The sequence below is a fragment of the Vigna umbellata genome, chromosome 1, assembly GCF_029865625.1.
Source record: "Vigna umbellata cultivar VRB3 chromosome 1, Vumbellata_1.0, whole genome shotgun sequence".
Taxonomy (NCBI): Eukaryota; Viridiplantae; Streptophyta; class Magnoliopsida; order Fabales; family Fabaceae; genus Vigna; species Vigna umbellata.
In genome coordinates this window covers 46,122,554-46,136,333 of record NC_142165.1, presented here as the reverse complement: position 1 = coordinate 46,136,333, position 13,780 = coordinate 46,122,554, and the positions used below count along the sequence as shown (strand labels likewise).

Below are 13,780 nucleotides of genomic sequence, written 5' to 3'. Positions count from 1 at the left end.
GTGTGTGGGTGGAAAAGTACAATGGACAAAGGATAGGAAGAGAGGAAATAGTTTGAAGGGTGATGAGTTTCTCAAAGTGTTGTATTTGTTAATTTATATGAGTTAATTAATTTTTGAAATATATTATGTTTTGTATTATGTTGTTTTATATATATATATATATATATATATATATATATATATATATATATATATATATATATATATATATATATATATATTATATTTGTTTATTTAAATTGTAATATTTATGATGTGTTTCATGTTTTATGTAACTATTTTGTTTTTGAAAGTTTTTGTTATTTATGTTTTAGTAGTTAATTTGTTGTTAAATTTTTTTTATTTGTTATGAAGTTTTGATTTTGTTATAGTGTTAATGAATTTTTATTTAATTTAAATTTTTTATTTAGTATTTAGTTTATAATATTTTATGTTATATTGTATTTATTATATACATTGTGTTAATTTTTAAACTTTTGATTTAATTTAAAATATTTTATTTTATTTTTGATATATTAGTTAATAATTTAAGTGTTATTTTTTACGTAATAGTTAATATTTTGTTATGATTTTTTTATTTGTTATTAATTTTTCAATGTTTTATACGTGTTAATAATTTAAAGTTATATTTAATTTAGAATAAGTTTAATTTTTTCTTTATTTAGTATTTAGTTTAGAATACTTTTTTTATTTTTTATTTATTGAATACATTTTTTATTTGTTATTTTTTTTAGTTTTGATTTAATTTATAAGATGTTTATATTTGGTAACTTTTATTTTTATTTTAAATGTTTTCCTTAATTTTTTATTTGTTATTTGTTATTTTTAAAATTTTAATATTATAATGTTTATTGTAGGTTGTATTTAATTATATAAGATGGATAACTATCAATTTCTCGATTTTCAAATAAATTCTGATTTTATATCGAAATTTTCTTCTTTTCTAAATGAAATGGGTGAAGGTGATTACACAGATAAGTTTTCTACTGATCAAATCTCCCCATCATGCACCGATTTAATTGAATGAGTTTGAAATATTACATTTGACTTTGGATTTGTTGTCGTCATTATAAGATCTGCATAACAAGGTGAAGTTGGAAGTAAATAATTGTTGTTTAAAGTAAAACGATAATGGTTGTTGTAAATAATTGTCGTTATAGGTGTATTTTTTTTAATTTCAAATTTATTATTTTCAACGTCATCTTGCATAAATTTTCAAACTCATTTTGTAGTAATTCAGGACAAAAGTTCACCATATTTTATACAAAGGTTAATAAAAGTAGTTCTAATAGGTTAAAAAAATCTTACAACACATTTGAATCAAACAAATATTTCTAAATCCTCACAATATTATCTAAGTTGCTAAATAAAATAAATTTTAAAATCAAATACTATCTAAAGTTTAAAAATAAGAAATTTAAATTTTTAAAAAAATATACAAAGTCTAACCTGAAATGCAGCTACGAGGAAAAGAAGAAATGTGGAGAAAGACCGTTGGAAAAGAGTGTGGCACCGGGGAGGGACAACAACAAGGAAAGAGACATTAAAGAAAGGAGAAATGTAATCACCAAAGGACAAGATCGAAGACACGCACGACAGACTTGGTGAGAGCGGAGGATCCACAATGGTACCAAAAATGTGAAAATAAGATAGAAAATCATGTTATTTCTCTCATCTTGACAATTATATAAATGAATTATTTTATTTCTACTTTTAATTATGGTTATCCAGTAATTTCGTAGAAAACTTTATTTTTATTGAAAAAATGTCACTACTTTTTTTTTGTCATGTTTTTTCTAGTTATCATTATTTAACATTATAAAAGTTTTTTTTTCACTGGTGTTATGCAAATTCAAAATATAACAATAAATTAGAAATAACATATCTAATAAAATTTACCTTAAAAGAAGAAGTCGTATCTAAGATGGAGTTTCATGATACTGTTTTTAGAAAACTATATTGTCAATATTGTATTGGAAAAAGTTAGTTTGACACTGATTTGAAAGATATATTCGTTTCACTCTACTTTTAATATTATAATAATATATATTATAATTTTAAATTAAAAAATATATAATTATAATCAAAACATGTCAAGTCAGTAATTTATAGTGTCAAGGTGTCACTGCTCTATTATATATAAACCAACGTGGGGGCTTCCGTATTATAAAAGCACTCTCTAGAAATCACTACATTGTCACCATCTGTATTAATTTAAAGAAACCCTTTTGGTAACTTTTAAGCCAAGTTGCTCTTTTTTTTTGTTGGGGCATAGAATGAAGCTACTGTCGGGAGTACAGTTTGAAATATGGCAAAAAGCTTGGATGATTTGGTTACCACTTTTTGCAGTATTTCTTACTTACCTGTGGCTATGGAGAAGAAGCAAGAAAAATGGAAAGAGATTACCACCTGGTCCCAAAGGGTTTCCTATTTTGGGGAGTCTTCACATGTTGGGGAAACACCCTTATCGTGATCTACACCAACTAGCTCAAAAATATGGACCTATCATGCACATGCGATTGGGTTTTGTGCCCACCATAGTTGTTTCTTCACCCAAAGCTGCTCAACTCTTCCTCAAGACCCATGATCTTATCTATGCCAGCAGACCACCTCTTGAAGCTGCAAAGTACATCTCTTGGGAGCAGAGGAACTTAGCTTTTGCTCAATATGGTTCTTACTGGCGCAACACTCGTAAGATGTGCACGTTGGAATTACTAAGCCAGGCCAAAATTAACTCCTTTAGACCACTGAGGGATGCTGAGCTAGACCTGTTGGTGAAGCATCTGAGAGAGGCAGCCAAGGATGGAGCTGTGGTTGATCTAAGTGCCAGAGTTGCAGCACTCATTGCAGACACTGCTTGCAGAATGATTTTAGGGAAGAAGTACATGGACCAGGACTTGGATGAGAAGGGTTTCAAGGCCGTGATGACAGAGATAATGTACTTGGCAGCAACTCCTAACATAGGCGATTACATTCCTTACATCGGTAAACTTGACCTTCAAGGGCTAATCAAGCGAATGAAGGCGATGCGAAAAGTCTTCGATGAATTCTTTGACAAAATAATCGATGAGCATATTGAATCAAAGAAGGAGGAGAACGAGGTGAAGGACTTTGTCGACGTGATGTTGGGATTACTCGGTACTGAAGAATCGGAGTACTGCGTTGAAAGACCCAATATCAAAGCCATATTGCTGGTAAGGGATATACACTGACTATATCAGTTTTCTATCTTTTCTTTTCTCATTCACAGTGCCATATATCAGTTGGATTGATGCTCTCATTCTTTCACGCTTTTTTGTTTATTTTATTTTGAAAAGGATATGTTGGCTGGTTCAATAGATACTTCTGCTACAGCAATAGAGTGGGCACTTTCGGAGCTGATAAAGAATCCAAGGGTGATGAAGAAACTCCAAATGGAACTGGAAAGCGTGGTGGGTATGGAGAGGAAGGTGGAAGAATCAGACTTAGAGAAGTTAGAGTATTTAGACATGGTTATAAAGGAAAGCATGAGGCTGCATCCAGTGGCACCGTTGCTGATACCACACGAGTCAAGGGAAGATTGCATGGTTGGAGAGTTTTTCATTCCTAAAAAGTCAAAGGTGATAGTGAATGCATGGGCTATTATGAGAGATCCAAGTGCTTGGAATGATGCAGAAAAGTTCTGGCCAGAGAGATTTGAGGGAAGCAGCATAGATCTGAAAGGGCATGACTTCGAGCTGATACCATTTGGATCTGGAAGAAGAAGCTGTCCAGGAATGCAACTTGGTCTAACTCTGGTTCGTCAGACAGTGTCACAAGTTGTCCATTGTTTTGATTGGAAGCTTCCAAATAACATGTTACCATCTGAGTTGGACATGACAGAGGAGTTTGGACTCGCAATGCCAAGGGCCAATCATCTTCTTGCCATTCCCACTCACCGCCTTCACTGTCACACTGATTGATCCAGAGAACAAAACCTGTGGCCAACATTATATGTTTTGAATGAATAAAAAGAAGACCTTAGATTTGTAATAAATGTAATTTCTCATGTCTCTCCCTGTTCATAGCAGTAAATGCCTGTAACGGCTTGCTTTGTTTTTTTAGTATTGTCTTTACTTGCACCAAGATTTGCAGCCGGACTTCCGCATAATGAAAATTTATATAATTAAATAAAAACTATATAAGTGAAAATGATGGAATTAATTATTCAAGCAATACAGTGACGTTGATATATTTGTATTTCTTTATTTCAATTGTGATAAATGAAATAAAAATGTTATAAATAAGATAATGACAAAAAAGTCATGTAAATAATCGGAAAAAAAAACCCAAAAGATAACTTTCGATTAAACGGATATTTTATACATTAATGTTTTTATTTAATATTGTGTCGGGAGCATAAAATATCTGTACCTGTTTGTTTCGTGAGAGTTCCGCTATTTATGACTGCGGATGTAGTACATTTTTCTCCTTGCTTATATTTTAGTAGTCAAAATATAATTTTCATAAAAAATAATTAAGCTCTATTGTTTATTCAAGCTTTTTATAATCTTTACCTCATTTTACAATGTATTTTTCCTTTTGTTTATTTTAAAAGCTCCACCACATAATTTTTTTTCTCCTCTCCCTTCTAAATTTTATCTCCAACATTAATGATTAAATATGATTTTTTTAATCAAACTTTCGTATTAATGTTGTTTTTCTTAACAATGATTATTCACGACACGTTACCATTTAGTAGTCGTAGGGACGGATGTTGACCCAACTATTTTAAACACTATTAATATTTAGTAAACAAATATATTCCTATCATATATTTAAAGTCACTCTTTTACAAAAGAAAATTTAAAAGGTAATTTTGTAGATTAAAAAGATACTTTGTAGTGATGTACTTACAAGTCATTGACTATTTATTAGACAAAAGTTACATTTATGTTAAATTATATTTATAAAAAATTAGTAGAGAATCTAAATTCTTCACATTTTTTTAAATTTAAAAGGAATATTCATTTTTGTATATTTTTAATAAAATAATACTTAGATTTTTTTTACTTTTTTAAATAAATATTTATTTATTTTTATTTATAATAAAAAAAATATGTGGGTCGCTATCTTTTTTTCTATTTTTTTGGTTAGTTGATTGGTGGTGGATCACCATCTTATTGTTTAAAGACTTGTTGCCATAGTGCAGCAGTAAATGATGATGACTATCAAAATATTTAATTGATGGTTAGGTGTAACCATTGATTGAATGTAAGTATTAAAATGAGCAAAAAGTTATCTAGCACTATTTCAATTACATTACAAGCTATTAATTGGGATAATTTTACATCCATTTAAACAAAACAAAAACAAAAAGAACAGGGCAAAACAAGGATATATTTTCTCCAGTTGATTTTCTATAATTTCTTTTTATTTGTTCTTATATTTCTAATTTCGAAATCATTATTTATACTTCTTATAAAATTAACAATTTTTATTTTTTGTCTTTTTAAAAAATAACTTTTATTCACTCCAAAATTTGAAATAACTATTTTTAATTATTGATATTTATATAAAAACTTATTTTTATTAAGAATTAAAAAAAATGTAAGAGAATAAGTATAAGTAACTATTATTTGAAATGATTATTGACTGTTTAGTGGATTGATCAATAACTTTTGGATGCTAATATAATAACCTTAAACTAATTCTTCTAGTTTTAATGTCTAATATTTGCAATAACCTTCACATATAGAAAATGACAGAGATAGATTTCTCTTCATATTATACGTGAAAAAATTATGTAAAATAATTATTCATTCCTTAATTATCAATAACATCGATCTCATCTCTGCTAGAAAGTAAATAGCTTTGACGACAAAATTAGAAGGTAAAACTTTTCCTATTTTTTTAAATTCATCACTAAAGTCTTTCTTTAATGATATTAAAAATAAATATTTAAAACAAATACATAACATTTTATAAGAACAAAATTAAAACTCACGTATCTTATTAGAAAAACTAAAATATATATATTTAAACCGTAAATTAATCTAACTTTTATATATTAAATACAACACTGTGAAAATTTTATTTTTTCCTTTTTTAATAATAAATTAGAATGGAGACTTATGTGAGTAATATGTATGTTATCTATAGCTTTTATGTTAACAGATGGAAATTATAAAATTTATCAACGTTTTATATATTTTTTATTTAATATTTTTAAGTGATAGGTTGGTGATGTAAAATATTATTATGATATTTATTGATTATAAATGTCAATAATTTAGTATAAATATTACAAAAGAATAATTATTGTAGAGACTTATAAAATGATATTTTAGAGATAATAACAGTCTAAAAATAGTAATATTCGATTATTTTAATATTAAATTGTTTTAATATAAATAGTTTCGTTACGAATGAGTTTCATTATTTTAAAACACACTATATCTAGAAATCACTTTTTTAGAATTTTCTGACTTTTCTCTAACACTTTGTTCACTTGAATGGATTTAGAGGAGAACGATTGAATGAATTTGAGAGGATTTGAAGGTAAATTTTTTGTTGTTTATTTGAGTGGATTTGGAAGTAAGTAAGAGTGGATTTAGAAGTAAATTTTTTTAATCTGTCACATAAATCAAATCCTACACTAATTCTCACAAACTTTACTTCCAAATTTACTCTCACTAACCTCCAAATTCACTCAAATAAACAACAAAAAATTTACCTTCAAATCCTCTCAAATCCATTCAATCACTCTCTCCCAAGTCCATTCTAGTGAACAAAGCCTAAGGGTTCTCATCCCTGTTCATTTATTTGAATATCAGAGACCGTTTGAGTAATTCTCACGACGAGATTTTCAAGTCTAATCGATCAGTTTCTCAGATAGAGTAAGTTGGTTTTATGCACCTTTCTTTGGTTAATTTTGTTTTCTTTGCATGCTAACTCTATTTATTTTGCATGTGAAGTTTAAGTCTTCTATAAGACTCTTTGATGATCAGTGGTTCTAATAATGTATCATGATTGTGTTTTTGTGGTTCTTAGGAACAGATAAGAATTTATGTACGTTGGAGCTGTTTTAGCCTTTTTAGAACGGTTTGGTCTTCTATCAAGTAAGTTAAGCTAATATTCGCTTTAATTTTTGTTTTAGAAGCATGGATTTGTGTTTGATAGGTAATGAAATTTATGCTTGATTGAGTATGATATTAATTGAAATGCTTATTGAGCGATGTTGCATATTGAAGAGCGAATTATTACCTATTGATTAATATTTCGGTGTGTGCTTGTGCTTTGATAATATTGTGAGCTTTGGATGTTGTTGTCTTGAAGTTTTATACGTACAAATATGATGTAGAGAGGAAAGTAGGAAATGGAGAGTGTTGTTGGACTGATTTTAGTCTAAATTAAAGTTTTAGTACATGAAATTCTAGAGGAGCGACTTTGGTTTGATAACTAATAATTGGGATTTGTTTTAAAGTCATTTAAAACTTGTAAAGAACCTTAACTAAAAAGGAATGATATTGAATTGGTGAGTGTGATTTGGTAGAGTTGTATGCTAGTTCTGTGATAATAGGGGTTTTGTTAGGCGAGATTTTGAGATAAGGATTAGATGGAGAATTTTGAGTTTTAAAGTCTTTTTTTAGGCTATTTACGACTTGTTTAGAGATTGAGTTTACCAAATTACGTCTAGGAATGAGTATAACTAAATTATGGACTTTAAAATGATGTTTTAGTTTGAGTGAGTTAGAAATTCATGAAAATATTAGAGTTTAAGTTGAGTCATAAACACTTTGATGAGTTCAATTAAGGTCTGAAATAGAAAATAGGAGTTGTAAATGCATGTGGAGGGTGGGAATTAGAAAATTCAAGGTTGGTAAGTTCAAATTCTGTTAAATTGTTATTCTACAGAATTCTATAGTCTCGCTGAGTGAGTATAGTCATTGAGCAAGCAGTTTTTGTACTCATTAAGCGAGTATAGGCGTTGAGCGAGCAGAACTCGTTGTTTCTGTATTCGCAGAGCAAGCCATGGTGGTTGAGCGAGTGGGCCGACAGACACTTTTAGCTGAGCGAACAGATCTGTTGGTTGAGCAAGAATATCATAATTTTCAATTAAGTTTTTATATACTTCTTAAGGTGTGTTCAATGTATGTGATTGTTTGAATGATTTGTTTATAATACTTATTATGAAGTATGAATTAATTTATAATATGAATTGGAAATAAGATTATGTATATAATGATGTATGATATATGATGATGATGAGTATGTGAGTTGATCATGTGCATGGTATATAGACATAATTCCATGATTCTCGTGGGGAGATTCCATTGTGGTGTGTTGTTGAGTGATGTATTGATGTAGGGACTCAACCTTGGGAGTTATTATGACGCTCCAATAATCGCTCCATCTTAGATAGAAAAGGGGATTATGTGGTGAGGAGTAGCAAGAAGTCCTAGTCTATGGTCTAGTGTTCTCTGTCCATAAGTGGTAGACGGACTAACCTTCTGTGATAACTTGGGGTAGCCAAACTGTTCCACCACTACAAGTGCCAAAACTTGTCATAATCTGACATCAATACATATATTTGAATTGATCGAGTCTAAATTATGTATGTTGAGATTAGTTTTGGTTTGGAGATGAATTATGTTGTATAATGTTTCACAATTGTCTGAATGGACTCTTTTATTATATTAGCTTACCTTCTTGTGTTGATGTTGTTTGTGCTTGTTTTTCCTTTTATAATGATCACCTTCAATGGTGTGAGTTTAAAAGAATGTTTTCTCAATTAATCTAGTGTGGGATAAAGGTAAAGCATAAACATAATTAGGTTCTTGTTAATCATATGTAAATATTTTATTTTTAGAAATCTTTAGTTTTCTTGTTAATTATATTTTGTGACATTTTATTTAATAGTTTAAAAGGAGATGTTACAATTATGTTAAAATTATAATCCAAACGTTCAGAAACTATTTATTTTTATATATTTAAAATCTTATGTATTATCGATAAAGTAAGTAATAATGTAATTTATATCATTATTAAAAAATCTGAAAACAAATAGAATCAAGTGATAAAAAGTTTGTATTAAATGGAAAGGAGAAAAAAACTGTGCCCAAAACAAGTAAAAAGTGGTTTGTAAAAGACACTTGTCGACAACCAAGCACAAATATTATATTAAAGTATTTACACCCGTGTAACACATGGATATTTAAATATTATATTAGTTTTAGCTTATAAAAATATAATTATATAAATTAAAAATATTATAATAAAAATATGAAATACATATTAATGCCATTTTAAAATAATTTTTTATTTTATATATATATAAAGAAAGGAAAAAGTTCATATTTATAAATTATATTATAAAGATGATAAAAAACTGAAATAAACTAGTGTAACATTTTCATATAAACTTTTTCAATATTCAAATCATGCTTCTAAAGTGATAAGTTAAAATAATAGAGAAAATACACTATTATATGGAATTTAAGAAATAACTTAATAGACACAAAACTTACTTGACCTAACAAAAAGTACATAAAGACCAGTTTTACTTGTCGTAATCTTTCTTGTACTCGTCTGCTGGAATTATCAGTAAACTAACAAAAAACAATAAAGATACGAAATATTAATAATTAAAAACCTCATTATTTGTTCTCAAATACCAGAGGATTCAACAATAAACTAACAAAAGTATAGTGAATTGTAACATATTAAATTAACAAAAAAAAATAAAGTTCTGATAAAATTGTTCTTAAGTCCTACATGGTTCTTCACTTCAGACAACTACTTCCAGATTACCTGAACGCCTGACTATAGTGACTTGAAGAGACCATTTGGACTCAATTAGAAGGCATCATAGCTCAACATTGACAATTTTAAATTCAAATTTCAAAGTTAAAAAAGATTTTAAGTTCCAGAATTGACCAAAATAAAGGTGGATGCAACAGAGTGCATAGGCATGGATTGGTGAAAGAGGAAAGTCTCCGTAACAAATTAGGTTTCCACAATGGTGAAAGTAAAAGAAAGTGAAAAAAGATACAGATCCTCTTGTAGTGGAAAAATTAGTATTTATTATTAATTATGATATTGATATTATTATTATTATTATTATTATTATTATTATTATTATTTTATTTTTGTAATTTTATTATTATTAATATTTTTTGCATTCATTCCCAACCTTCAACAATCTCTTCTGCATAACCTAGCAGTCCCTTCTTAGAATGGGAAGCTAAGCCATCTAGCATATCATATATGTACAAGGTTTCAGGGTGTTCCCTATCCTCAACTGTAAATACAGTAGATTTCCCATTCACTTGAATAATACTCTGCCCAGGACATTTCCTCAGTCGAAGATATTTCATCTTCCTTCTGATATCTGCAACTCCATCCCACATTTCGGCTGATGCATATATGTTAGCCATCTCCACATATGGAACTGCCACTTGAGGCTCCAATTCAAATAGCTGTTCAGACACATACTTACCCATCTCCATCTTATCATGAAGTTTGCAAGCAGAGAGCAATGCACTCCATATGCCAGCATCAGCTTTAAAAGGCATACTTCTAATAATTTCTAAAGCTTCTGTGAGACGTCCTTTACGACCAAGAAGATCAACCATACAAGAATAATGTTCTATACCAGGGCTTAAGCCATACTTTTGTGTCATCATGTTGAAGCACTCCAATCCGCTTTCTAGTAAACCTCCATGTGCACAAGCTTGGAGAACAGCAAGAAATGTTATGTGATTTGGTTCCATCCCCATTTCTAACATCATAAAAAATAGGTCCAAAGCATCTATAACATCTCCATTCAAAGCACAGGCAGTAATCATGGTTGTCCAGGAGACGACGGTTCTGTTAGCCATGCCATAGAAGACCTCCTTAGCATCATTAAAAGATCCACACTTGGCATACATGTCAATTAGTGCGTTACAAACTACAACATTATCTTTTAATCCTTTGTTGATAGAGTAATTGTCAACCCATTTTCCGAGTTCGAGCGCCCCCGTCCGGCCACAGCCTGAAATCATAACTAGCACAGTAACCAAATCCGGTTTCTCACCAGAAGCTTCCATTGCATTAAACAGGGTCAATGCCTCACTCATAAATCCTTTCTCAGCGTACCCACTAATCATAACAGTCCATGATACACAGGTTTTGTCAGACATGCAATCAAACAAAAATCTTGCCGATTGAACATCCCCGCCTTTGGAATACATACAAAGAAGAGTATTCACCACACCTACATCAGAATCACAACCCAACTTAACTCCATGAGAATGTACTAGCAAACCATGAAACAGTGCCATAGGTTGCACGCATGACAAAAGCAAATTGAGAATTGTGCTAATGTCTGGGGAAAATGCACCATCTAGCATCACTTTGTAACAATTAACAGCCTTGACATACTTTTCAAATTTCGCATATGCTGCGATCATAGAATTCCAGGACACAACAGACCTTTGACCAGCGTCAAATTCATCAAACACTGTCTCTGCCGAGCCCAAGTCACCACACTTGGCATATCCAGCAACCAAAGTGTTAGCCACGGAAAGATCATCACGAATACCAATTCGAATCCCAAAGGAATGAACTGCACCCAAAAAAGTCAGACTTCTCACACGCAAAATGGCGTCAATGAGTAGCAAAACAGTGATTGAATCAGGACGAATCCCCGAAAGCCTCATCTGACGCAGAAGATAAGACAGCCTATCAAGAAAGCCAGATTGAGCAAAACCCAACAGCATTGCATTCCAAGAAGCAATGTCCCTGACGGGCATTTCAACAAACACATTGTGTGCATCTTCCAACTGACCACACTTGACATACATATCAACCATTGCAGTTTGCACGTAAATGTTGGATTGAAAGCGGGATTTGAGGACGTGGGCATGGATGATTTTGGAGTTTAGGAGATGGGAGAGTGTGGCGCATGCTTTTAAGAGGAAGGGAAAGGTGGAGTTGTTGGGTGTGAGGGCAGTTCGCTTCATGTGGCGAAAGAGAAGAAGAGCGTCGTGGGCATGACCTTGATTCACAAGGTATCTTATTTTGGAGTTCCAAGTGAAAAGGGTCCATGAACGGCTGATGCATGGAGTGACACCACCACAGTAATGTCTTACCATTTCTCATTGCTGAGGTTCTTTCCAACAACACTTGTTTGCCCAACAAAACAACATCATTCAACGGTCAAATTGAAAAAAAAAAAGTTAAATTTAAAAATCAGTCACTTAAATAATAAAATTAAAAAAATAATTACTTTAATTTAAAAAAAAAACTTTTATCTAAATGATAAAATTAAAAAATAAATGTGAACACAAATACGAGAAGCAAAGATATGACTCAAATACTAACTCTTTCTTAAAAGAACCTATTCAAAATAGGAAGTTAGAAAGAATATTTTATTAATTTTAACATGTACATAGTTATTTTAGTCTATATAATTTGCAAGATAAATATTTATTTATAAGACTAAATTTATAATAAATAAATACTTTGTAATGTACGAATTATGTTATGGTTAAGATTTATAATAAATAAATATGTATAATGAGTGTTAAAACGGACTGCTCTGATTGTTTTAGGTTTGTTTCTATTCTAATTCATCAAAATCAAATTGGGTCATGCTAGTCTAAATGAGAAAGTAAGTTGGAAGATTGAACTTGTTCCGTTACTATATGGGTTGGCCAACTTTTTCTTCGTATCTTTACCAGTTCACCCATCATCTTTTTTACCATCCATCATCATTAGAATCCATTCACTATTTTCTTCTTCCTAATCATAGTCATCTTTATCTTTACATTGAGAACTTATTTCACGCCGCTAAAATTTAAATTTGCAAGGAATCTCAATCCATAAAAATTATGACAACTAGAAATTTCAATCAGCAAAAATTATGGCAACATGAAATCTTAATTAGGGTTATTGTGGGTCACCTTGTCAATACGGAGACTCCTCTCTTGATCTAGCTCTCTCTCGCACCATGTAGCATGTTATGGTGTGTGGGTCGCGCACGTCTAGGGATGACAACACATCAGGTCGAGCACGATAGTGTCTACTTGTAACTCGATCCGAAAAAAAAATCCACCCGCAATCCACGGATAGTAAATATTCGCAGGTATCAACTATCTGTGGCAGATTTTATCCGCAGATATCCGCAAGCGCAGATTTTTTTGCGATCCCTATGCACACCTCCTCTCGATCTCATCTAGTGGTGGTTGCTAGCCTACTCTCGATCTCAAGTGGTGGTGGTCGTGTGAACCTCCTCTCAATCTCTTGTGGTGGGTGGTCACACTCTTCCTCTCTATCTCACATGGTGGTGATCGCTTGCGACGTGTTTGTGTGGTAGTGGTGGCTCACAAGTTACATGGCATTATGTGGGCTGACTCTATGAGTGCATAGTGTGTTTTGTCCGTGTGAAGAAATGTTATGTTTCCTTAGCATAATAGGACAACTCTCTAGTCTCTTTGTGTTGTGTTGTGGGTGGTGAGAATGACGAAGAAAATGGGTTCAAAAACATGACTTGGCCAACCTTTTTGTGTCGAGTTCATTAACAGACTCGTTTTGACATTTATACTATATTTTACATTATAAGATAAATAATTCATGTGATATACAATTATTTTTAATCATTGACTATTTTAAAACAAAATTGAAATTTAATTTTGAAAATATAAAAAAGAGTGAGTATAAATTGTTGAAATAATAAAATTCTTTTTTGGTAAGGCAAATACATTTTTATTCTAGAAAATATCTAAAAGTAAAAATAATATTTATAAATAAAACTTGATTATTTTATTATTAAAAT

General features: G+C 30.6%; 2 protein-coding genes across 2 annotated transcripts; one reads left to right on the top strand and one right to left on the bottom strand.

Moving 5' to 3' along the window:
• The first annotated feature begins 2,164 nt into the window (after positions 1–2,164).
• On the top strand, positions 2,165–4,082 carry LOC124826308 (cytochrome P450 71AU50-like). The gene is made up of 2 exons (XM_047299102.2): positions 2,165–3,194; positions 3,318–4,082. Exons 1-2 carry the CDS (start codon positions 2,277–2,279, stop codon positions 3,939–3,941), a joined length of 1,542 nt encoding a protein of 513 aa, XP_047155058.2. The 5' UTR covers positions 2,165–2,276; the 3' UTR covers positions 3,942–4,082.
• A 5,589-nt stretch (positions 4,083–9,671) lies between these two features.
• On the bottom strand, positions 9,672–12,154 carry LOC124826307 (Tetratricopeptide repeat (TPR)-like superfamily protein). The gene has a single exon (XM_047299101.2). The coding sequence runs from the start codon at positions 12,096–12,098 to the stop codon at positions 10,143–10,145; it is 1,956 nt and encodes a 651-aa protein (XP_047155057.1). The 5' UTR covers positions 12,099–12,154; the 3' UTR covers positions 9,672–10,142.
• Between the last annotated feature and the right edge of the window lie 1,626 nt (positions 12,155–13,780).